The 26,147-nt window shown below is 42.8% G+C and overlaps 1 protein-coding gene and 1 long non-coding RNA gene across 5 annotated transcripts in view; one reads left to right on the forward strand and one right to left on the reverse strand.

The window, feature by feature from the left end:
- Positions 1-9,672, forward strand: part of LOC140534010 (uncharacterized) — a 25,849-nt gene extending 16,177 nt beyond the window's left edge. The window contains exons 2-3 of the long non-coding RNA XR_011977139.1: positions 8,652-8,702; positions 9,549-9,672. This is a non-coding gene — a long non-coding RNA (uncharacterized lncRNA). The remainder of the gene's footprint in view (positions 1-8,651; positions 8,703-9,548) is intronic.
- WNT10B (Wnt family member 10B) lies at positions 4,554-14,501 on the reverse strand. Of its 4 annotated transcripts, none has more exons than XM_072654556.1 (6): positions 14,215-14,501; positions 13,584-13,723; positions 13,075-13,193; positions 12,622-12,884; positions 10,580-10,953; positions 4,554-9,981 (listed from the first exon to the last, which is right to left on the reverse strand). In XM_072654556.1, exons 3-6 carry the CDS (start codon positions 13,146-13,148, stop codon positions 9,523-9,525), a joined length of 1,170 nt encoding a protein of 389 aa, XP_072510657.1. In that variant the 5' UTR covers positions 13,149-13,193; positions 13,584-13,723; positions 14,215-14,501; the 3' UTR covers positions 4,554-9,522. The 4 variants fall into 4 exon arrangements, with proteins under 4 accessions (XP_072510657.1, XP_072510656.1, XP_072510655.1 ...); XM_072654555.1 differs by having other exon boundaries at positions 13,584-13,798; XM_072654554.1 differs by having other exon boundaries at positions 13,584-13,803.
- Between the last annotated feature and the right edge of the window lie 11,646 nt (positions 14,502-26,147).

A 26,147-nucleotide genomic window follows, 5' to 3' on the forward strand; every position in this document is an offset into this window, starting at 1 on the left:
AGAAATGGACAAGGAATGGTTGTTATGGTATTTGCTACCCAACAAGTCCAGGAGAAATTCCAGGAGCAGAATAAAGGTCTATCTATATGTGACATTTGTTGATCTAACCAAGACCTTTGATATTGTCAGTCATGAGGGCTTGTGGAAGATCATGGCAAAATTTGTTTGCCCAGAGAAATTCATCAGTATTATACATCAATTTCATGATGGCATGCTTGTATGGGTTCTGGATAACGGACTCTTGCACTTTCCCATTCACCAGTGGAGTGAAGCAGGGCTGTGTGCCTGCTTCCATGCTTTTTATTTACCATGATATTTACAGCAATGTTGTCAGATGTCTTCACTGAGGATGAAAGTGGCAGCAAGGTCAGTTACCACACTGATGGTAAGTTATTTAACTTGAAAAGGCTGAAAGCCAAGACAAGAGTGGAGAGAGAGTTGGTGTGTGACTTTTTGTTTGTAGATGATTGTGCACTTGATGCCACCTCTGAGGCTGAGATGCAGCAAGGTATGGATCAATTCTCTGCTGCTTGTGCTAATTTTGGCCTAACAACACCAAGAAAACAGAGGTCCTCCACCAGCGAGCACTGCATCATCCATACATGGAGCCATTGGTTATAGCAAATGGAGAAATTTTAAATACTGTAGACAAGTTCATTTATCTTGGTGGTATACTTTCTAGGAATGTATGCATAAGTGATGAGTTTGATGCATACATTGCCAGAGCTAAATCAGTGTTTGGAAGGCTCTGATGGAAATTGTGGGAGAAAAGAGGTATTAGACCGCCTACCAAACTGTTGTGCTGACATCATTGTTGTATGCTTGTGAAACCTGGACAGTATATCAATACCATGACAGGAAACTGAATTTACTCCATTTGACTTGTCTTAGGAAGATTCTGAAAATCACCTGGCAAGATAAGGTACCAGACACAGAGGTCTTTTCTCAGCATTCAAACTCAACAGAAGAAAGTGAGACTCCAATGAGCTGATTTGAGTTGTTTGAATGCCAAAAGTACATTTGCCTAAAAGACTATTTTACAGAAAACTAACATAAGGTAAGTGCTCACATAGAGGTCAGATGAAGTGATACAAGGACACTCAAGGTCTCTCTGAAGAACTTTGGAGTTGATTTTGAGACATAGGAGAGACTGGCACAGGACCATCCAGCATGGCATGCCCTGCCCTGAAGGCACTGTACTCTTTGATACAAAGCAGAATGACAGTAGCTCAAAAGAAACATGAGATGTGCAAATTTAGAGACTACTCCAAATGCTCCTATGGACTCTTTGTGCTGGACCTGTGGTAGAGCCTTCCCAGTTTGTATTGATCTGACTGTACTTTGACCCCAATATAGTGATATCATCTTGCTTTGAGCATGAAGGACAATAACCAACAACTGAAATGGACAGAGCTATAGCAGCAAAATAATCAAAACTGAATTCTGTGAGATTATAATGACTAAGTTTGACCTTACAGAAGAGATATGAAAAGACAACTCTTCCAACTTTTTTATAGAAGGCTAGGATCCTTGGGTGTGGAATACTGTATATAAAGTCATAATTTTTAAAATGCTGTTTAGTTTTATGGAACTGTTTTTCTTAATTCTCTTAAAATATTTATTATGAAGCTCTCTAAAAGAAAATAAGAATGAATGTTGAAAACTAAAAATAAATAAAGAAAAAAGAAAATAGGAGAAGAGGCATAGTAGGAAACATAAAAAAGTTATTAATAAAAATTAATTATAAGAGATATCCTGGCTATGAGAAAGATCATAGCCAGAGTCATCTCTATTACTTCTTCTCATGGCTTCTCTTCACTTCTGAAATATAATCTTACCATTCAGTCCACGCATCACACCAATTAAAGTTTTTTTCTGAAGAATCCACTTCTCTCTCTTTACAATATAAGAGTTATAACAGTTCTAACAGGAAGAAAATTCTCTTTATCCTGTTTACTCGCAATTTTGCTCAAAACATCATTGTTAACAGTCTCCCCATAATTACAGTTAAATTACCAATACTTCAACACCCTTAAAAACAAAAGATTTTTCTTTAAAATAGTTTATGGGAAAAGATATTGAAACTAGTAACACTAGTTTTACTAGTGTTTACAAACTAGCGTTACTACCTACTCTTGCTATAGCCAAACTAACCTACTTTCAGACCCTTAAATGTATCATTTGCCCTCCTAACTTTGCCTGTGCCATTTCTTATTCCTGAAATACTCTCCCTCTTCCAATTTGACGTTTGAGTTCCTACCTGTTCTTTAAAACTCATTTACAGCCACCTCCTTCAGGAGACATCTTCATTCTCTTTGTTGGAGAATATATAGAACACTAACCTATCCTTACCACCATAATTTATTCAGGGTTTTGTTTTGTAATTATTAATTTGTGTTATTATTATTAATTTATATATGTAAATTATTATACTTATACATAAGTATGGGCATGAGGTTACTTAAATCAGTCAGAAGTATAAACTAGGCATGACTAAAGCCAAGGCTTCTCCATCGAATCAATCAATCAAAGACATCAGATTAGATATAAGAAGTCCTTGAAAGCCATTGGATGACATAAAGTGATGCTCTATAGAAAGTGTGAGATATTGGCTGAGGAGATTTCATCATATCCTACGGGTCTCCCATAAAATAGTAAGCAAGTTCTGCACCCAAAATTCTAGCATCTAGCAGCAATGATGAAAGAATAGTCTAGCCAAGCCCCTGAGAGGAGGGAGGGAAGGAAGAATGACTCTGTCTCCTTCCAGCCTTTTTGACCCTAAGAAGACTTTGTAAAATATCAATGGGTGGGTATTTAGAGTTTTCACTGGAATCCTAGCAGTAGCCCCAGAACTATCTGCTTTGGGAGCTGAAGACAAATTAGTCACACTAAGGAAAAGCAACTTCAGAATTCTACAAGGAACTATGCAGAAAACTGTACGACTCCTAAAGAGAACTTCTTGAGGACTTCTGCAAAAAATTGCCAGGAACAGTGAGTTATTCCCTTTGCCACATGTGCTACAACAAGGAGCCTACTTTCCCCTTGGTCTCTGTATCTACTAATGCAAGAATGTGTTTTGGGGTTATGTTTATACCAACCACCTTAGTAAATACTCCCAACTAAAAGCTAATTAAATCTGACTTGCAAATTGATATTAGCAACTCATCAGACTCCCCTTCCAGCAGTAAGCATACTAGTAGGGGCTCATAAACTACCCTATTAGAAAAGATACTATCAATCCTCTAGGTTACTTTAAAACTTAGAGGGAAATATAGTGCCAGTGGGAGTGGGAGTTAGTAGAATGAGCCCAGAATCTGTGCTCGTTATATACTTGTGTCTTATCATCCTACTAGATTGCAAACACCATTAAGGCATGGACTATGTATTATCTAATACCCCAGAGCTTAAGCACAGTGCTCCTTTACACACTGTAGATACTTAATGACATATTTGCTGAATGAATTTTTGAGAAGCATGGAGAAATTTTATTTTGTGTTTACATATAGACTGCAGGTTTGTTCTAGTTCTCTCTATTCCCTCTTTACTATAGACCCAAGCCATCTAACTCTATTTTCTTATCTAGGTTCTTAGAATAGCTTTAATACAACTTGGTTTTGACTGTAGTAAGTGTTATAGAGAGGTTGGGGTACTTTCCAGGGGTTCTCTTTTTCTCTCTCCCTCCCTCTCTTCCTCCCTCCCTCCTTTCCTCTCTCTCTCTCTCTCTCTCTCTCTCTCTCTCTCTCTCTCTCTCTCTCTCTCTCTCTCTCCCTCTGTCTCTGTCTCTCTCTCTCTGTCTCTCTCCGTCTCTGTCTCTCTTCCTCTCTCTCTTCCCCCCCCCCCTTATAGTTTCACTGGTGTTGAGGGACTCCCATTGGGGCCCATCAGTAACTTCTTAGACTTTTAGAGTGACCTAGAGTACTCAGAGGTTAAGTGAAGTACCCATGGTGACACAGCTAGCATGTGTTGGAGAAAGAATTTGAACTCAGGTTTTTCTCACTTCAAGGACTGCCCTCTAGCCACTATGTCAAACTGTTTCTCCATATTCTTTCCAATATGAAGGATCATTCAGCTATTTCCTAGACCTAGAACCAGAGCCACAGCAATACTAGGATCCTCTTGACCTCTTATTCCTGAGGTGGTGGTGATCCAAAGTCTTATAAAAAGGTTCGTTCAAAGGAATACAGAATAGGAAGGTGATCCCACTATACTGGTTTTTCTTTCCTACCCTCATTCCTAGATAAAGAATTATCATGTTGCCTCCTGTTCTTCAAGTTCCAGTCCCTTTCTCCCTCTCATTTCCTCCCTTAGAATAAGTGTTGTCCACTGGCAAAATGGCTGTCTGATGAGACTTAACAAATAGCTAGGAAAGAAGGAAAACAAGATAGAAAGGAGAAAGGGAAAGACAGACCTAACTGAATGCAGTATTCCAGAAAACAGCAAGGAGAGATTAGATTGTTAAAATGAGCAATGCAGAGAAAGGGAAGAAAACAATAGATTGAGAAAGACAAAAGATCTCTTCAAGAAAATCAGAGATATTAAGGGAAAGGCTCATGAAAAAATGGGCATGACAAAAGACAAAAATGGTAGAGATTGAACAGATGCAGAAGAGATTAAAAAGAGGTGGCAAGAATACACAAAAGAATTGTACAAGAAAGATTTTAACAATACCGATAACTATGACAGTGTGCTTACTGATCTAGAGCCAAAAATCCTTGGAGAAGGAAGTCAGAGGGGCCTTATGAAGCATTGCTAACAATAAGACTAGTGGAGGTGATAGAACTGCAGCTGAGCTATTTGAAATCCTAAAAGATGAAACTGTTAAAGTGCTGCACTCAATATGCCAGCAAATTTGGAAAACACAACAGTGGCCATTGGCTTGGAAAAGATCAAAGTATTTATCAATCCTAAAGAAGGGCAATGCCAAGAAATGTTCAAATTACTGAACAATTGCACTCATTTCACACTCCAGGAAGAATATGCTTAAGATTCTGCAAGGCAGGCTTTAGCAGTATGTGAACCAAGAATTACCAGAAGAGCAGGTTGATTTTTGAGGAGGCAGAGATCAAATTGCTAACATTCACTGGATTATGAAGAAAGCATGGGAGTTACAAAGAATCATCTACTTCTGTTTCATTGACTACACCAAAGCCTTTGACAGTGTGGATCACAACAAAATGTAACAAGTCCTCAAAGAGACAAGAATACCAGGTCATCTTCCTTGTCTTCTGTATGTGGGCCAAGAAGTAACAGTTAGAACTGAACATGGAACAACTGATTGGTTTAAGATTGGAAAAGGAGTATGACAAAGCTGTATGTTGTCACCTTGTTTATTTAATTTATATGCAGAGTACATCCTATGGAATGCAAGGCTGGATGAATCAAAAGCTGGAACTAAGATTGTTACAAGAAATATCAATAATGTCATATATGCAGATGATTCCATTCTGATGGCAGAAAGTGAAGAGGAATTAAGAAGTCTCTTGATGAGGGTGAAAGAGGAGAGTGTAAAAGCTTGCTTGAAGCTTAACATAAAAGAAGCCTAAGATCTTGGTGGTCTCATCATTTCCTGGCAAATAGAGGAAGAAGAAATGGAAGTTGTGTCAGAGTTTATATTTTTCGGCTCAATGATCACCACAGATGGTAACTGCAGCCATGACATTAAAAGATGCTTACTTCTTAGAAGAAAAGCTATCACAAATCTGGACAGCATACTAAAAAACAGAGACATCACCTTGCCAGCAAAGGTCCATATAGTCAAAGCTATGGTTTTTCCAGTAGCAATGTGAGATTGCTAAAAGAAAAACTGAGTACCATAGAATCAATGCTTTTGAATTGTGGTGGTGGAGAAGCCTTTTGAGAATTCCTTGGATAGCAAGGAGGTCAAATCAGTCAATATTTAAAGAAGTTAATTCAGACTATTCATTGGAAGGTCAAATAGTGAAGCTGAAGCTTAAATACTTTGACCTTATAAGAAGACAGAACTCATTGGAGAAGACCCTGGTGTTGGGAAAGATTGAAGGCAAAAGGAAAGGGGGATGGCAGGATAAGATGGATAGTGTTAAGATAACAAGGAACATGAATTTGGACAGACTTTTAGAGATACTGGAGAATAGAAGGACCTGCCATTCTGTGGTCTATGGGGTCAATAAGAGTAGGACAAGACTGAATGACTGAACAACAATTAGCTAAAAATCAGCTCAAAGCTCTAATTTCAACTTACAGGGACTTCACTGCCATTTGGTATAGGGGTGCAAGAGGCATCTGACTTATTCTATCTACATCTGCCCTCAAAGGTAGACACCTGCCTCAGGCCTTTCCCAAATCCCAAAGGTGGCCCCTGTGTTTATTTCACACACAATTGCTTCACCTTTTTAAAAAATCTCTTTCCCTAAATCTTTATAGGGATATAGTTGATGAGGCCCCATTTTCACCTCAATCCCAATTTTTATCAAGGGATTGTCCAACTTCCTTCACTAACCCTCACACTGAGCCAAATAGGCTTTTGTGGAAGTCTGGCAAGAAAATGGACCTCTCCACAGTGGTGGACTGGCTTTTATCCGATGTATCTACTCTAAAACAGGGATACTTTTGAACCAAAATTCCAGCCATCAAGAGGAGGATGGAGATAAAGACCCTAATGTGGTCTGAAACAGGACCATGGTTCTGCAGGTAGGGCAGGCCTGTGGGAACAGGATGCCTTGGGAGGAAGCTCTCAGCCCTTTTGTCTTTATGTTTTTGAGGTCTTTGGCAAAAAGAAATGTCTACTTCAAGATCTATGGGGATTTCCCACTTGGTAAACAGGAGTGCAGTTGAGAACAGTTCTGCCGAAGGGCAGTTTCCTTCTTTTGAAGCTCCATCTGACAATCACTCAGCTTACCCTTTCTCCTTCCCCACATTCCCTCCCATTAACCAGAAGGTGGAGTGTGCGGGAGGAGGGAGGCCTTATTTCCAGTTCTTCCTTTCTTCCCTCCCATTCTGTGCCACTGGAGTTCAGCAAAGGCTGAAATTGCAGCACCCGCCCTGTGGGCTGCATCCTTTCCGAGGCTGTCACTGACCCCAGTCCTGGGCCTGAGCCCAGTGCATGTGCCGGAGGAGCTGGGGTAAGGGTGGGGAGTGTTGGCCTTGCTGACAAAATTCACTTGGAATTTCTCAAGATTGTGGTTTGGGATTTCAGTCTGCCAGGGAGTGTGTCTGAGAAAAGCAGAGAGAGAGAGAGCTAGAAAGAAGGGGAGAGAAATCTGAAAAAGGAAGGTAAGAAAGAGGCTGTAATGTGTTTCCTATGACTGTGGGGTAAAGTAGGGCAAATAGAACACTATGGGTCACTCTCCTGGGTATCAGAAATACCCAGAGAATAAACTCCATTCATATCCACAGACCTCTTTTCAACCTCTCCAGAATGGAATGGGACCCAGAAGGGACCCACTAGTCTGACTGTGTGACCTTGGACAATTTCCTCTTAACTTTTCACTATTCTCTTCTAGAAAATAATTGAGTTGAATTCAATGACTTTTAAGATCACTTCCCTGTTACTTGGATTCTCAAACAAAATTTCACCAGGGAATCTCTCAGAATGTCTACCTCACTATACTCTAGGAAGTCCCCTGATTTCCTAGGAGCTCTTAGCGCTTCAGAGGCTCTCTGGATAGTATTTACAGCTATGGTATAGAGACAGACATTTCTACCTTCAATGTCTGAGGAAATAATCTAAAAAGCCCAGAACTTCCATCCCTATGAATATGCAACTAATTTACATATATCTCCATACTTTTGACATACTCCTTTTCTTCATTGAGATTTGCTCTTATAATCACTTATTTTCAGTGAGATTAGGACAAGGATAGAAAAAGATTAGGATAAAAGAAGAGCTGCTCTTTCTGTTGATATCTGACTAGTTTTTCTTAAAGAGAGATGAATTATTTTACCATATTGCAAAAGAAAATTGATTGATGCAGGACCTATGCATATTTGTAAATGTCAACGGGAATGATTCCTGGCTTCCAGAATAAAGAATTCCCATTCTAAGTCTAGGATATTCTCATTTTCTGCTCCCTTTAATTCTAACTGCCTCCTGTGGGCAGCTAGGTAGTGCAGTGGATAGAGCACCAGTGCAGGAGTCAGGAACACTTGAGTTCAAATCTCACCTCAGACACTTGACACTCACTAGCCGGGTGACCTTGGGCAAGTCACTTAACCCCAATTGCCTCATCCTGGGTCATCTCCAGTCGTCCTGATGAATATCTGGTCACTGGATTCAGATGGCTCTGGAGGAGAAGTGAGGCTGGTGACCTGTGCAGCCCTCCCTCACTCAAAACAAAAGTCAAGTGCAAGTCATGTCATTACTTCTCTGATGGCATGGTCTTCTTCAGCAATGAAGGATGAACACACACACAAATGCCTCTCAAATTCTCTGATCTGGAAAAACAGAAAAGCTCCCTTTCTTTTAGGTCTAGGCCAAACTGAGACTTAGGTGACAGTTTGGAGCAGATTCTAAGATCAATACCATAGCCTCTTGTTATGACCAAGGAGAAACTCTGAGTCAATAGTCCCATATACTTAGGGCCCTGTACTTTATAAAGGGTGGATTTAGCCAAAGACAAAACAAGGCACAACACTCTAACCCAACATATTCATCAATCTTTTTCTTTTCCCAGGTAATGATATGGGTTTCCAAAAGCTTGGAAGATGAATCATCTTGAAAAAAGGTAGGAACAGGAATCCTAGATATATGGACATTTCCATATCTGCAGCCACCAGCTCAGTGACTTGATTTTAATTCATTTTAGTTACAAAGAGAAACCAAGAAACATCTCAGCAAAATAAATTATCTATTTCCTCCCCTTCTGCTGGGGAAGACAGAAGAATCAGAAAGTCCTAGACCCACCCTTTCCAGACAAGACCTCCTTTAGGATCCAGGAGAAAAGGAGGGAGGCTTAGCAAACTCAGGACTTCGAAAAGATACTTTTTTAGGAGTTGTAATTGTTCTCAGTTATTTAGACTGTTTTCAGAAATAGATCCCCTTCTGTTTTACTTTTTCTTATTACTTCATAAAAGGGGTCCAAGACTACCAGATGGAATGGTGAGAGGACTGGACACATGTGGATGGTTCTTCTGAGCGTATGGGTTATTAATGGTGCTGTACAACTCCTGGACACATTACATTTGGAGAAAAATTACTATAATCACCACCTACCCAAGGGGCAGGAATCATGGGTTTTTTTCATGGGCAGCAAAAGGGTATACAATCAAGCAGTTGGGTTACAACACAGTGCATTTCATCCTGGTTTAGCCTAGTGTGTGAAGGACATGGAGTAGGGCATGAAAAGGGTAGGAGCTTGAGATCTCTCTTCCCAATCCTCTAATTATAGAGGGAAAATCAAAAAGGACACATTACTGATCCATCAAGCTTTGACTCCCTGAGGGGAGATAATGATGAATGAACTAAGTTGCAAGGGCTAGAGAGCACTTCCCTTCCCCCAGGTTCCATAGTGTGAATTAGGGTGGGAGAAGGGATGAATGTCCCTCTCACTTGCAGACGTTTACCCACTCAGTGACCCGACATTCATCACAGAGAACATAACAGCACCAGTGGAAACGGCAGTGGCATCGCTCCACACGGGTCTGACGGAGAACATTATGTCCTCGTCCACAGCACAAACTTCCACAACCATCCAGGAGGCGGCTGGTCTTGTTGCAGACACGTCCTTGGGTGCCTGGTGACCCCAGGGCTGGCTCCCAATCACAAAAGTCAGGAGATTTCTCAAAGTAGACGAGTTCACCTGAAAGACGTCGAGGGCGAAGCCGGGGCTGGAAGGCACCTGAATTGCGGTTGTGGGCGTTGATGAAGACTGCCCGGTTTAATCGTTCCCTAAGTGCTGCCCCAACCACCCGGAACTCTGGTGCTGCTCTCCAACACGTCTTGAACTGGCAGCTGCCTGATGTGCCATGGCACTTACATTTCTGTTTCAGATTCTCAGTCACCACCTGGAGTGTGGGGGTCAGGGGTGGATGATGTGGGGGGAGGGGGTTTAGGTGTTATCAGGAAAGGGTGATAAATGAGAAGGAAAGAAGAATTATCATGGAATTATGAAACTGTAAGATAATTTAAATTTAAAGATCATCTAGTCCAACCCCTTCATTTACAGATGGGTAAACAAGTAAAATGACTCGTCCAAAGTAACAGAGCTAATCAGATGAAGACAGTAATAGAATTTACTTCTCCCAACATCTTATCCTTTAAAACAGTACCTTGAATAATGAATATATATGATTGAATGGAGTTCAGATAAGAGTATCATTGAAGTCTTCTATGCCTCCAACCCCCCAAAAGTGTAACTCACCTTCCACCCATTCCCTCAAACACTATATAGAATATTATATATATGTATATATAATATTCTATATATAACAAACCTTGCAAACTGGGGAGGCTGCTATCTATTCTGTGACTTCCCTACCATGGGTTTGAGATATAGGGGCAATCTTCCATGGAGGTACTTTCCATGGAAGTATGACTCCCCAATATGCCCTGCCCCCACATACATATGCACAAATACACACCATCACACAAAAATTGTGGTACCTGTCTCCCCACCCGGTTGTTATGGATCCTCATTCGCGCCTGGATGTCTCTTGGAGCCTCTCTCAAATCCAGGAAGTCCCGAGAGAATTTTTCCCCAAAGTCCAGGTCATGGTTGCAGCCACCCCATTCCCATGTATCCTGGGGACCAGGGATGGTGCCTGAATTGGGTCCAAGGCCAACCGGGGAGTTAGGAAAGCTTTTACCACGGGAGAGTGTCTGTAGCTGTAACAGTTTGGCTCTCAGCCGGTCCTGTTCTCCACTGCCTTTCCAGCCACAACCACAACTCACCAGTTTACCGAGGCTGCAAGCAGTGGCCACCGAGTGCATGACCCCAGCAGCTAGCATGGAGAAAGAGAAGGCAGTCTCTCGGAAACCTGAGGAGAAGGGACAAGGGCAGTAGGACTGAGTAGACAAGTAGGAAGGGTGGAAGGAATATAGAACTATCCACCAGCATAAGTTAGAACCTTGTTCAGATCATGTACCCTGACAGGGGCCAAACCTTGAAGAATGAAGGGAAGGCATAGAGGAGCAAATGAACTTTGAAAATGTGTGCAAGACTCAATTGAAAGCATTTTTGAAAAGCAATGAGTAGAGGAAGTTTAATCCCTAAATTCCACCAGTGCCAGTCCTCCCTTTTCCTACCACGTACACATTCCCCAATGAGCTGAAAGGATAGAATTTGCAAACCAAAACCAAAACCACCCCAAAACCTGTTACTCATATACATACATTTGACCCATCAATCATCCCCCACCATTAACAAGACAAAGACTGCCCATGAGGTATTATTTTTTTTACTTAATTGCATGTGTATATATGCACTAATTCATGTATATATGCACTTTAAGTTCTATAGATAAGTGCAAGTCTTGAGATTCAGCTTAACTGGATTTCAACTATGAAAAGACATTAGAGAGGGGAAGTACTACAGAGTGATCTACCCTGGACCCCATACTAGTAGCCAGGAATGGTGTTAGGATCTATATCCCCCAGAGATAGGGAATACCTGGCAAGGAGGTTGGGCTGAAAGATAATTAGAGCTACAGCCCTCTAACATGCTCAGGAAAACCTCTCAAATCTAATTCCAAGGGTCTGAGTCTCTTTTAGTGGGGAAGAACTATTGGTCCCACACTCAGTTTAGAGGAAGGGATGGCAGTACCTCCTTACAAAGTCTTGGTTCAGCACCTGAGTCCACCATCATACCTTCCTCATCCTATCGGAAAATGGGCTGCTGGTTCCAGCTCTCAATCCCCCCACCCCACAAAGGGTAAAGCTGTTCACACTTGCCTTGGGAATTCCCCGCAAAAGGCAGCTGTCTATTAACCCTTTCTTCCCTAGAGCATAGTCTCCATCCCCTAAACTAAGACCGATATTCACTCATTCAGTCACAACTCAGGGTAGGGAGAAGATGATGTCTCAGACCTGGCCACAGTGACCTATTCTCACCCGTCCCACTGTTCCTCACCTGTTCAGGTGAGTGCCACCTGGGGCTCTCACAACAGGGAGAGGAGGGGGATACTCGGCTTCAAAGCCAATCGGGGTCTTTGTTCCCAGCGACAGCTCCTGGGAACCCCAGCAATTAGGGGAGCAGGTTTAACCCTTAAACGGCTGGGGGCGTCTCCCCGCCTCCGCTGCGGCTACGGAGGGCATGGCCCAGGCTTGTCAAAGAGTGGGAGGTGGAGAGAGTAATGGGGGAGGTCGGGGGGGGGGGGTCGTTTGAAGCTCCCAGAGCTGGGGGAATCTCCCAACTCACAGGTGCAACCCGGGTCGGGTTGTGCAGAGCCTAGGGAAGGAGGAGGGGGAGCGGGGAGCCGGAAAGCAGCTGCTTCGCCCGCAGCACAGCAGGTGGAAAGTTGGGAGTATGTTGGGAGAACAGCGAATCTTGAAGCCGTGTAAGACTGGAGGCCCAGACGGGGCAAGAAGACCTGGGGAGGGGGAGGAGAGGGGGAAGGGGATTCCCACGTGAAGTCCCTCCCCTAGCTTTAAACTTTTTCTCCTGGTCTCCACCTGCCCTGCTCTAGCAGAACAGGCCCTTGACTCACCCCGCTTCAGGATGGCGCTGTGGTGTGGCAGTCGACCGCTGGCCTCCAAGGAAGAGCAGTTCCAGCGCTGATCTCGTAGCTGGTGCTGACACTCGTGGACTGCGATGTGCAGACCCTGTAGTGCTGACGCCGTCACGTCGGGGCTGCGCAGGCACAAGCCGAATTGGCGTTTACTGAGACCCGGCAACGTTAAGCACACGGTGTTGGGAGTGAGCGGAGGCTCCCCGGGAAGTTTCAGTCCTAGGATTTCATTGCTTAATGCTCTGGGGACAGAGAAAAGACTCGCTGGAGAATGCAGACTAAGGCTCAAGTTGGTGGTCCCACTTTCCAATCAGACTCTGTGGTGACTCGAACACCCTAGGTTTTACTAGCATCCATCCATATTCCTTCCCCTTTCTCAGGCAGGATTTTGGGCGGTGCTGGACAGACGCAAGGATCTGGTCAAACTCTTACCTACTGCAAAGGAAAAGGAGCAGGAGCCCGGCGAGGCCTGAGGGCAGAGGCCATAACCGTGGCTCCTCCGTCATGTCCTGGCCAGGACCTGGTGGCTCCAGCGGCAACTTCTTCAAAATCTGTGGGAACAAGTAGTAACACCGCATTTCAGCAGCTGCCTGGCAGTCTAGAAAGTGGGGAGGACTGGTCTTTGGGTCTCTCCCTCCTCAATGGAGACTCAAATTCTAAGCTCCTAACCCAAATTGGCTTCAGTAAAGCCCCATAGATCCATATACCTCGGAGCTCAGGGACTAAACCTAGAAACTCAGAGGGGCAGCAGCCCAGTTCCTAGTGGGAATGGAAGAGATCGTGACCCCAACACTTCAGGACTCCACAGACAACTCACAGAACTTTTCCCAGAGAAACAGACAGAGGCACACGACAGACTCACAGAGACCAAAAGGCCCAAAACATATACATATTTACACTTGAACACAGTTAGACTTAGGTTATTCACACACACTCCTTACCCCCAGTGACTTCTGATAGTGGCTCCCTCTTCTAGCACAGTGCAGCTCCGGGCCTCATATCTCACCCCGCCACAGAGTTCAGCGACCCTCCTCTCCTTTACTCAGATTGTGGCAGTGGGCGGCGCCTTAAGTGGGTTCCACTGGACCAACCGGATAGAGTTGTGGTCTTCACCGCCACAGCCCTTAGGGCAACCCCAAGGTGGCTCCTACCTCTACTACTCTTCAGAGAGACGAGTTTAATGATAATGAGCCCAGAGGATACTCCTCCCCTACAGGTTTAGGGAATCCCCAGGCCCCACGCCTACACTCCACCCCGACTCACTAGGGATAAATGAGGGGGTGGGGGTGTCTAGGGGGACAGCACAGGTGCTATTGAAGGGGTGAGATCTCCCCCACCTTAAAGGGCTCCTGAATTTAGCCACTCTGCTACACGCCCCCAACCCCCTACAGGCACAGTCTTTAGCCTAGGCCTTCTCTACTTTCTTGTTTAATGCCTTCCTATCCCACAAAGGAACTCAAAGGTTTCTTTCTCTCGCTGTGTCTCCAGCTATCTCTTAATTTCTATGTCTTTACTTCGGTCTGTCTGACAGTCTGTCTGTCCTGTCCCAGTACCCGAGAGTTCTCTTGTTACCTCCTGTATCTTGCGTTCCGAATTCTCGACTGGTGTGGTTCTGTCCTCTGGCTCCCCTCCCCTCCACTCGAGTTGCTCAAGTCGTGGGGAGGCTGGGTCAGGTTCTGCCCCCTCCGCGGGGCCGCATTCTTCCAGGGCCGGGCCACTCCTCTTCCTCGCTTCTCCAGCGCCGCCGCCGGGAGGGAGGGAGGGAGCTAGGGGCTCTGGCTCTGTTCGCGTTGCTGTCGGAGGCTGCTTTGCCCGGACTGAGTGAACTGCGGCTCCTCCCAGAGCCTCGGGCATCTCCACTCCTCCGTTCCCTCCCCCCCCCCCCCCCCCCGCCCCCGACTCCACCTGACCCGGTGAGGTGCAGCAGCTCCCAGCTACCTCCTTCTCCAGCCCAGTTCAGCTCCCAGAACTCTCCCCACTCATTCCAACCCCCCAACACAGACACACACACGAGCTCACACACTGACACTCCTTCAGTGTCCTAGTCCTGCATGACTCTGCCTAGATTCAAAAAGACTGAAAGGAGTTATGTCCAGCTGTCCTCTCACCTACTGGTCCCATGCTTATCTTGAAAGGGAGATAGGACTGCTGCCTGTAGTAAGGACTTGTTCTATATTGCTTCAGTTTCCCGCCCTTACAAGAAGCCCCTCAGAGAGATAGAAGTGAAATTAGGAATTGACGTCTGGAGTTTGCATTTCAGTCTTCATAGTATCCATCCACTCTCATCTAAGTACCATGGCATAGTCTGATTTGCGGCTTAGCCCCAGCCCACCTGAAAGCAAGCATCACATAGAAGGAGACTCCCCTAGCATGGTACAGGTTGCCTCAGAATAGGAGGTAACTGCCCCGCAGGGATCTGTCCAGAGAACCTCGGGACTCTATCAACTAAGCTTTCTTTATGTCCTCCTTCCTTTCTGTAGTTCAGCTGTTTCCCGCTATAGCCCTGGACTTCCAACCTTCCCCCCTCCCTCCCCCGACCCCAATCCCTCAAGTGCAGACATCACCTACAGCCTGGGTGGTTCTGGAGGAGTCCCTGAGTTTCAGATTTGATATAGGTTGCTACAGGGAGGTCTCGGGATCCCGAACTACTCAGACCCCAGGGGCGGGATCCTAGAGTTGTAGTGGCCTGGGTGGCGGAGGCGGAATCCGAGTCAGAGGCGACTGGGTTGGGACCGCCTAGTCTGAGAGCCAACGCAGCAGCGAAGGGGTTAGGCTCCCGCCTGACTCACCCTCCAAGCTTTAACCACCGCCGGCTATTTTTGCTCCAGAAGAGGGGCCCCGGCTTCCCACCCGCCCCCGGCCCCTGCCAGACCGCAGCCCAGGGCCCCAACGGGCCCCGAGCTACAGCCTCTAGTTGACTCAGCTGCCAGGCAGCCAGGGGTGTTGGATCCTGAGGCTGATACCCGCCACCACCATCACTTCCGTGGCCACCTGCCCACTCTCTTCGGCCCCCCTTCAGTAGAACTCAACTCTTTTTTTCCCGAGATGTCATACTAATGTATGGGGAGAGGGGGAGACGAAATAATTTTGTGAGGGACATAGAGGAGAGTAGCCCCAGGGATAGGCGCAAGAACTAGAACTTGCACGTTACAAAAATCTTTTCCACCAAACCCTGGAGACTCATTTCTGTCCTACAATCCTGTGTCAGCAAAGGGTCTTCTCTGATGCTTCTAGACAACACTATTTCTCTATGGTTCCTTAGGGAGACCAGTATTTGTGAGTCTATATTAGGGAGACTTTCGGACATCCCAGGTGACCAGAGGCTGAACTTTCTTCTGCCTTGGGCTTTCCCTTAATCCCAGCAGGGATAGGGTCCTTGTCGTTAAAGGAGACCACTATGTTTAAGGAAGTTGTGGGTGAAACCTTGAAAAAATTTATCAACCATCTTCGATGCTCTGGAATCATGGAAGGAAGAAAATAAGCACCTACTATATTAAGCGCTGTACTAAACACTTTGCAAATATCCCATTTGATTCCCAGAACAATCCTGAAGGTAGGTGCTATTATTATCACCATTTTACAGTTGAGCTAATTGAGGCGAACAAAGGTTAAGTGACTTGCTCAGGGTCACACATTTAATAAGCATGTGTTATGTGCCAGCCACTCTGCTTAGCTCTAGAGATACAAAAAGAACAATGCCCTCAAGGACCTCCTTACATTCTAAAGTCAGGGGCAATAGATAAGTGAAGAAAAAATAGTTTTGGAAGAGAGGGCACTAACTGCTGGGAGGATAGGTAAAGGACTTTGGTAGAAGGTGATGCTTGGAGGAAATGTGGGATTACAAGCAGTGAGGAGAGAGTGAATTCCAGGCATGGGGGAAAGCCAATCCAAAAGTGGTGGGAGGAAAGGAACATCATATGTAATGAACAGCAAGTAAGCCAACATGGTTGGATGGTAGAGTTTGTGGAAGGGAGTAATGTGCAATATGACTAGAAAGGTAAAATATTGTGAAGAGTTTTATGCCAAACAGGTGAGTGAATATTTGATCCTAGAAGTAATAAAGAATAATGGGAATTTTAAAGAAGGAAATGGTGACCTGCTCAGAGCTGCGCTTTAGGTAAATCAGTGCCGGGTGTGTGGATGGTCAGAGTGGGGGAGGTTTGAGGCTATTGCAATAATCCAGGCAGAGGTGGTAAATTAGGCTATTATAAGAGTGGAGTGGAAAGGGGTGTATTAAGAGATATTGTATGGACAGCAATGACAAGATTTGGCAACTGATTAGGTGGGATGAGTGAGAGTGAGGAATGGGGGAGGGTTTGAAATTGGTGGTGACTTTAACAGTAATAGGAAAGTTCAAGAGAGTGGTCAGTTGGGGGATAAAGGGGAAGTAATGAGCTTTGCTTTGGAAGTGTTGAGTTTGAGATGTCATAGGGACAGTCACTTGGAAATGTCAAAATAGACGGTGGTGTAGATTTGGAGCTCAGGAGAGAGACTAGGGCTCGATATTATTAACATGGGAGTCATCTGCTTAAAGATGTTGACTGAACCCATGAAAGCTGATGAGTTCACAAAGTGAGAGGTTGCAGAGAAAAAAAAAAACCCTGCAAGCAAAAGAACTTTGACAGTACACTCAGAGTTAGTGGGGATGACATGGATGAGGAACTGGCAAAGGCCAGATTGGAGAAGAACCAAAAGAAAGTAGTGTCTACTTTTTATTCTCTCATAATCACTATAAGTTTCTCTGTTTAGATAGTTTAGTGTCACTGTCTCTTAAAATTAAAAATAAATTGGATAAGGACTGGTCCTTTATGTTCATTGGTATATGATTCCCAGATGGAACTCCCTATACCAATGTAGAACAACACATTCTCTGCAACTGTGAATGCCTTACTTCGAGTGATTTAGTTCACTGACAAGTTAAATATGTATCAGAGAGGTAGGACTTGAACACAAATCTTCTAGCTACAAGGTCAGCTTTCTATCTATCACCCCACATTGCCTTTCCATTTTTAAAAGAGTATATGTATATGCATACATTATACACATATAAATCTTTATATTTGGACAGTGTTCTGCTTTCACTTATATGATATTATTTGATTCTCACAATAACCCCTTGAATAAGCTGCAGGGTATTACTATCTCCATTTTACAGATGAATAAATGGAATGATTTATCAAAAGTCACATATCAAGTAAGGATCGGAGCTAGGACTAGATGCCAAGTCTTATCTCCCCAAATACATCCCGGAGCCAAACATTGTTTTTTATTCTTGCTCCCATCCTTTCTCTCTCCATCCCCCTGTCAACTTCAGGATTTTCTGTTGCTAATGGTCCCAGACTTCTAGTGCTCAGTTTGTCTGGATATTGAACTCCAGGCAGTATACCCATCATAGGCTGGGTGGCCTGAGGATGACCCACATTGCTTTCACCATGACCAGTTAGCCGGAGCCTGCAGGGCGGAGTTGGAGTGGGGCTAAGGACCCACACCCATTGTCTAATACCCCAAACATGCAGTCCCACTCGACTGGAACTTGGGAAGTGGGAGAGCAGGGAGGGAATCAGGGATACCCCAACCTCAGGCTATGTATGGGTAAAGGGTGGGGTGAAGGAGAGATGGTTAAAGTTGTCTCCTAACCTCTCCCTTCCAAGAGATCCAAGATGCTGTCCTTCCCAGCAGAGGGAATGAAAAGAGAGCAAAATCAAAGGGGGAGAGGAATGATATTCTTGTGAGGGAGGAGCAGAGGGAAACAGAAGCTGGGTGCTCTAGAGGTTGGGGGAGCATACAGCTAAGCCTGCGGCCAAGGCCAGGCTGTTCCCCAGGGGCGGTCCCCCCTGCAGCTTGTATTTGCCTTGGCTGGGGTTCCAGGTGACTCATCTGCTGTTGAGCTACTGATAGGGACAGCCAGGGCCGGGAAACCCAAATTATAGGCTCTCTGTGAAACTCAGCTCTCTGTCCTCCCTATGCTCCTCAACTCTTACAACTTTATTTCAGGCTGCCACCAGAGGGCAATAAAGGGTGCACACTGTAAAAGCTTTGACATTGGTCCCACGTCAAGTCCACTAGGGCAAAGACTCCATAGGATAAATTCCCTCTAAGTGATTGCCTGGGCTGAGAATTTGGGGTGCCCCTTGCAACTGCTGATTGGAGGGAGAAAGGGGTGTTTCCACCAGCTGGTACTGAAGAGGACTCCAAACACCGATACTTATATTTGACCTTATATTTAACAGCCTACCTTCACCACCAACATCAATGAAGCAAAGCAGCATTATCATACCCTTCATACAACCCTCTCAGACCCATCTCTTTCTTCCTGTTCCTTGAACACCTGACAATAATGCTCATTTTAATCTGATTTCACCAGTACAAAGATGTTCAAGGGATGGGGAAACACACTATATGCTTTGCTCATCAATCCTTCCTTTTCCTACACCAAATCATTTTCCTACACCAAAAACCAAAACTCAAGCTTTTTGTAGGGGAAAGAATATGCCTTGGAGTGCTTGAATCCTGGTTACCTCACCACTCTGGTTACTTCACCATACCCATATAGCTTTCCACTTAGCCCCATTTCCTTACCTGAATTTGGGAGGCAGCAGACAAAAAAGGAAGGAATTCCTTACATCCATCATCAGTGGTCACTACCTGTAAGTCTCATAGAACAGATCCAAGACACTCATGGCTGAGAAGTTAATGAAACTTCAGACTTGAAGCACCTGCACATGCCCCTAGACACTCAATTCTGCTTCCATTTCTAGGAAACTTGCATTTCTTGTTGTAGAGCCAGCATAACTATGACTCTGGCAAAGGGTCTTTTGCTCAGTACTAGGTCACAATTATTTGGTTGACATTTCTATGAGCACAGAATAAGGAGGTCCTCAATGTTTGTGTCATTTTAGACTAAGCTAAGAGAGGCAGCTAAGAGATCAGGATTGATTTTGCCCCTATTTCATGATCCACTATCAGTTACGGCCACGAAGGCAGATGAAGTAGGTGATGTGGAGCGCTAAGAGCTTGGTTAGACACCAAAGACACCAAGGTCATTCGCTGCATCCTGAGCCATCGCCAGTCGTCTTGACTCTGTCCTGCCACTGGACTATGATGACTCTGGAGAGGAGAGTGAGGGTGATGATGACTTCGTGCAACTCTGCCTCACTTAAATCCAATTTACGCACGAATCAAAAGACAAAAAAAAAAAAAAAAAGGTATCAGTTACTAGACCCTAAGCTCCAATAGCTTCCTCTGACTCTTCTTTCTGCTAAAGGATACTCAAATGGAACTGTGATCTTCTCAAATTGAAGGTTCCTTCTAATGACACAGATACAAATGCATTAATGCTTGACCATCCTATCTAACTCTTGTCCATTTCCTTCTGTAAGTTCACCTCCTCTCGCTCTGTTTTCCGTCCTGTGTACAAATGCTCAGATTTTCTGAAGTTTGTGAAGTTTTGCACAATAATAAAAATTCCAGCCTCTAGTTGAAGACCTATAAGTGAAGGGAACTCACCACTTCTAGAGACATTTGGGGACTGTTCTAAGTGTTAGGAAGTTTTTCCTGACATCAAGTCCAAATTTACCTCATGACAACTCTAAGGGAGTTGATCTTTCATTGACCTAATTACAGAAAAGGGGACAGAGAAGTTAGAATTAATTATAAAAATGTGGTCATATAGCAGATCAATTTTTGAGGTGTGAATGACTTCCTTGACCCATTCAAAAAAGGAGCAACTATATAGTATGAAATATGATAGATCATCATTCCCCAATTGATAAATGGTCAAAGGACAGTTAGAGAAAGAAATCTAAGTTATTAATAACCATGTGAAAAGTGCTCCATGTCACTAATAATTGGATAAGTACAAATAAAAATAACTCTGAGGTTCTGCCTCACACCCATCAGATTTGCAAAAATGACAAATTCTGGAGGTACTGTGGGAAAATTTGGAAAAATACCCCCAAAGCTATTTAACTGCATACATACTTTGACTCAGTGACACTACTACTAGGTCTGTATATCTCTTTAGTCAAAGATCAAAGAAAGAGGAAAAGGACCAATATATACAAAAATATTTATAATACTTTTTGTGACAGCAAAGAATTGTAAACTGAGGGATGCCCATCAATTGGGAAATGGCTAAATAAGTTATGGTATATGAATGCAATAGAATCCTATTGTATCATAAGAAATAATAATAGGATGATTTCAGAAAACCTGGAAGGATTCGTATGAACTAATGAAGAGTGAAGTGAGCAGAACCAGGAGAATTATTTATTCAATAATAATAATATCATAAAGAAAAATGCCTTTGAAAGACTTAGGAACTCGGTTCAGACAGAATTCCAAAGGATTCATGGAACATGCTACCCAGCTCCTGATAGAGGTGATGGACTCAATTGCATATTGAATTGTACATTATTTTTTGGCATGGTCAATGAAGAAATTTGTTCTGCTGGATTACACATATTTGTAACAGGGATTTTGTTTTTCTTGCTTTTTCAATGGGGAGATGGTAAGGAGAAAAAGTGAATCTTTGTGAAAATAAAATCAAATTGAATTTAAAGGAAAAAATTATAGGTTGTGCCTTGGGATGACCTTTAAAAGTTAGTTTACTGAGTCTAGGAGACAGACTGAAAGAAAAACTTGGCTCCTAATTGGAGGAACAGAAGAAGCATGGAACTGGAGGAAAGGAAACTGTAGGAAGCCACATGGCACTGACAGAGCAGAAGGTAGGCAGAAGCAACCACTCTAAATAAAGGGCTAGGACTCTGGGAATGAGGCTACTTGGGCCAGTGGAGGTACAAGGCATTGGAATAGAAACTCTTCTGCTGAAACCATCAGTTTACAAGTCCCAAGACAAGAATCCTATATCTCCTTTCTCCTTTTGAACTCCTTCATGAAAGCCTGAAAAGGAGCAGGAAAGTTAACCTTTCTTTCTTTTAAAAGTTTACTTGTTCTTAGACACAGTGGTAACCATTCACAATTATAATGCCTAATTGGAAATACAGTTGGGAAGAAATAACTGGGGGCAAGGAGCAAGAAGAATATTCCCAGAGAAGAGATAAAGATAGAAATAATAACACTGAAGTGTTTTTCCAGGACCCTGTTTCGGGATGGGGGTTCAGAGCTAACACAAACATAAACAGATGCTACTTCAATACACTTTGATACTATTTCCCAGAAGGGTGGGTATTTCTGTTGTAGTTGTTGAGTCATGTTTTTAAGTCAAAGATACTGGAGTGGTTTGGTATTTCCTTCTCCAGCTCATTTTCAAGATGGGCAATTGAGGCAAACAGGATTAAATGACTTGCCCAGGGTCACACAGCTAGTAAGTGTTTGAGGCTGCATTTGAACTCAGGTCTTCCTGACTCCAAGCCCATTGCTCTCTATTCACTGCACTCCCTGAAGGAGTGTTTACACTGGGAAAAATCATGAGGACAACCAGTCAGCAGTAGGGTGAAGGGTAAATAGGAGCGCTTGAACATCCCTTTGAACATTGCTACATAGCTTCCACTCCTTTTTCCTGATTCTCTCCTCCAAGGCTAAAAAGAAAAAGTCTAGTTCCTCTTCCACATGACAGACCTTGAAAGACTTAAGTACAGCAATCATGTTCACTTTGAGTCCTCTCCAGGCTAAATATGCCCAATTCCTTTCCCAGATCCTTACATAAAATGGACTCAAGATCATTCATCATCTTGGTCGTCCTCCTGTAACTACTCTTCAGTTCATCATTGTCCTTCTTTCAAGAACGAAACGCAATAGTCCAGATGACACCAGAAAAAGGCGCAGTGCAGTGGGATTACTATCTCCTTATTCCTGGAAGTTATTACTCTCTTAATGCAGCCCAAGATTGAATTAGCAATTTTTTTTTGGCTGCCAAATCACACTGCTGACTCCTTTTGAGTTTGCATTCCACTAAAACCCTCAGATTTTCCCTTAGAAAAAACATCTTATAGTCGTTAAGGCAATTGTTTTGACCCAAGTATAAAACTCAATATTTTTCCCTACCGAATTTCATCTTTTTAAACTAAGCCCAGTGCTCTAGCCCGTCAAGATATTTTTGTAGCCTGACTCTCTCATCTAGTGTTATGCTACCTAAGACTTATCTAAATCATTTATGAAAATGATAAAAGGCACAGGACCAAGAAACTGGTGACTTAGTGGATAGAGCACTGGGCATAATGTCAGGAAGACCTGAGTTCAAATCCAGCTGCAGACACTTACAAAGCTGTGGAGACTCTGAGGAAGTCAATTAACTTCAGTTTTCTTAATTGTAAGATGGGGATAATAATAGCATCTACCTCTCAGGCTTGTTTTGAGGACCAAATGAGATAATATTTGTAAGAAGCATTTATCACAGTGCCTGCCATCTAGGAGGTGCTATAAAAATGCTTATTCCTTACCCTTCAAAGCATAGATCCTGGGGGGTCTCCACTAAATACCTCCTGCCAAATTGACAATGCACTATTAATGAACATGCATAAATCTTTGCCATCTAATTCTGAGTCCATCTAATTGGATTATCATCTAGTTCAGTGGCATCAAATGGATCCCTGCTGACTTCATAATGACTTAGAAAAACACAAACTAGCATTTACTATGTTGTATTCTATTTTTAGTTAGTTAAACATTTCCTAATTACATTTTAATTTGGTTCAGGTTGTCCTAGGAAATTTTGTACCATTTATGGCCAAGGCACATATGTTTGACAGCTCTGTGAAATCTAGTCCATTTGTTTCCATATCCTCTATAATAGCGTGAGATATTTTGTGCAAAAACCATGCTAAAATCAAAGTAAACTGTATTTACAACATTTTCCTCCACTGGTTGAATAATCTTGTAAAAAAAAAAAAAGAAAAGAAGGTTAGTCCAGAGTCAATAATGTGTTCTTGACGAAGCTGCTTTCCTTTCTGGAAGTCTTTATTTCTACAGGTAAATATCTAAATATCTCCGTTCAGATATTCTAAAATTCTGTTCTAGAATTTCCCCAGGAATTGAAGTCAAGCTAACCATCCTGCAGTCTGTAGATTCTTCTCTTTTATTAAAATCATAGATCCTCTTCTTCAGCTGTGTAGTACCTCGCCCATTTCCCATCATCTTTCAAATGCTATTGACAGTGTCTCAGAAATCACATTCCCTAGTTCTCCTCCTACCTGTTGTTCTACCTCCTACTCCTCAGTCTCCTTTGCTTGATCTTTCTCCAGGTTGCACTCAGTTCCCATGGCTATCTCCCATGGTTCTTCCCTTTCCTCTCTATAATATTTCACTTGGTGACCATCCTTCCAATCACACAGACTCAACTTCTGTTCCCAATGCCTGGAACTCTCTCCCTTCTCATCTCTACCTCATGGCTTCCCTAACTTCCTTAAATCTCAGCTAAAATGCTGCCTTCTGCAAGAAGCCTTTCCAAATCCTTCTTAGTATTAGTGCCTTCCTTTTGAGATTATTCCCAGTTTATCCTGTATATATTTTGTTTTTGCAGAGTTACTTGAATATTGTCTCCCTTCATTAAAAGTGAGAGCTTCTTGGGGCTTCACATACACACACACACACACACACACACATACACACACACACACATATACTTTAACACAGTGGCTTTCTTATTGTTCAATCATTTTTCAATCATGTCCTACTCTTCATGAGATCCTATCTGGGGTTTTCTTCTTAAAGTTACTGGAGTGGTTTGCCATTTCCTTCTCCACTTCATTTTACAGATGAGGAATTGAGGCAAACAGAGTTAAATGACTTACCCTGGGTCACACAGCTAGGAAGTGTCTGAGGCCAAATTTGAACTCAAAAAAGATGAGTCTTCCTGACTCCAGGCCCTGTACTATATCAACTGTGCCACCTAGCTCTACAGCTTGAACAATAGTAGGCACCGAATAAATTCTTGTTGATTGGCTATTGACTGACATCTTCCAGTTATTTCACTACCCAACAATGTAGTTCATCTGGACCAAATGATATGAACCCATCAAAAGTAAGTAGATACTCTTTTATTATCTCCTTACTTAGGGATCAACCCCATCTCTAGTAGCCATTTTCTTTCCTGTTATTTCAACGAAGAGACCATATTCCCTAGCAGAGAAAATAGAAGCAAAACTAAGAACTAGAACTAGAACTAGAATAAGAACTAAGTGGCTTTGTTTTCTCTCCATTATCATGGCCCCATTCATCTTAAACAAGAGTTCTAGTCCTTTAATTATCTTTTTTCTCCCAATATAGTAAATTATAAAATGGATGAATGCATTAACTCCAGGTTACCTAGGATTAAAAATCCCAAATAATCGTTTGAGTTTTTTATGGCGCTTTCCTTTTGGGTTTACTTTTTGTTTTTTTTCCTATCAACATTGTTGTGGTCATCGAATATATGAATTTCTTAGTTCTCCTTACTTCACTCAGATTCAGCTCACTTAAAGTTTTCCTATGCTTTTCTGCATTCTTCATATTAATCCTTTCTTATGGCACTGTACCATGTCATTCATGTACCACAATTTGTTTAGCTATTTCCCAATGGATAGACTTCTGCTTTATTTTCAATTCTTTGTTACCACAAAAAGTAAGGCTATGAATATTTTGGTCTAGCACAGTGACTAGCTGAGGTCACTGGGACAGGGCACTTCTCCCAATCCTTATCCTTCCACAGCCACTGAAGTTTATCCTGGGTTCATTTTATTCTGAGGTTGCCTGACTTCTCAACAGAGTAAATAGACTCCCCAATTTTAGATGTGTGAATATCCTGAGACTCCTTTTTGTTTCCTCTTTAAACTACAAATTTTAAAATAGTATTAAAAAATAGTGTTTTAATCCACAGTCCTTGCTCTAATCTGAATGAGAAATGCTTGTCAGTCTTTCTTTAACTATTTATTCCAAATCTGTGTTCTAGTCTGAAATTCTTTGTAGCCTAGCCCATTTCTAAAACTAATTAAAAGTTCAGGGAGGAATTCTATTCTGAAGATAAAATTAGCATGTTGACAGGACAAAAAAAGGGGGGGAGTAGATTTGATAGCAGTACCCTCTTTGCCCCATGCTTTGACTGGATTAGGGTAATGATCAGACTGAGGGAAGGAAGAAGTCTTTCATTAAATCAAAGTAATTGAAGTATCTCAAGTCCACTTTTGACCAGATGGGAAGGAGAATCCTTAGAGGGAATGGTTAAAGAAGGTTTGAATGGTTTTAATAAAATGATTCTCCAGGGTGTGCCAAAAGTTAAGTGACTATTGTTCTGCCTGATAAATCAAAATCTTAACTGAACTTTGACCTGAGTTCTGTAACTACATTTTATCTTATTTTAGAATCCTGTCTTTGGTAATAGTATAAATTGAACTATAAATAAATACTACAAATTGAAATTCCAAAATAAATTCTGAAAGAGAGATTCTCAAAGGCAGGATGAATTTCTTCCCCTTTGAATTTACTCTCTTTTTAAGCATAGATGCTTAGAATGAGAATAATTCAATTAATAAAATTCTCTGGCAGTCTTGTTCCCAAAACACAGTATGATA

This window comes from Notamacropus eugenii, chromosome 3, assembly GCF_028372415.1.
Source record: "Notamacropus eugenii isolate mMacEug1 chromosome 3, mMacEug1.pri_v2, whole genome shotgun sequence".
NCBI classification, from domain to species: Eukaryota; Metazoa; Chordata; class Mammalia; order Diprotodontia; family Macropodidae; genus Notamacropus; species Notamacropus eugenii.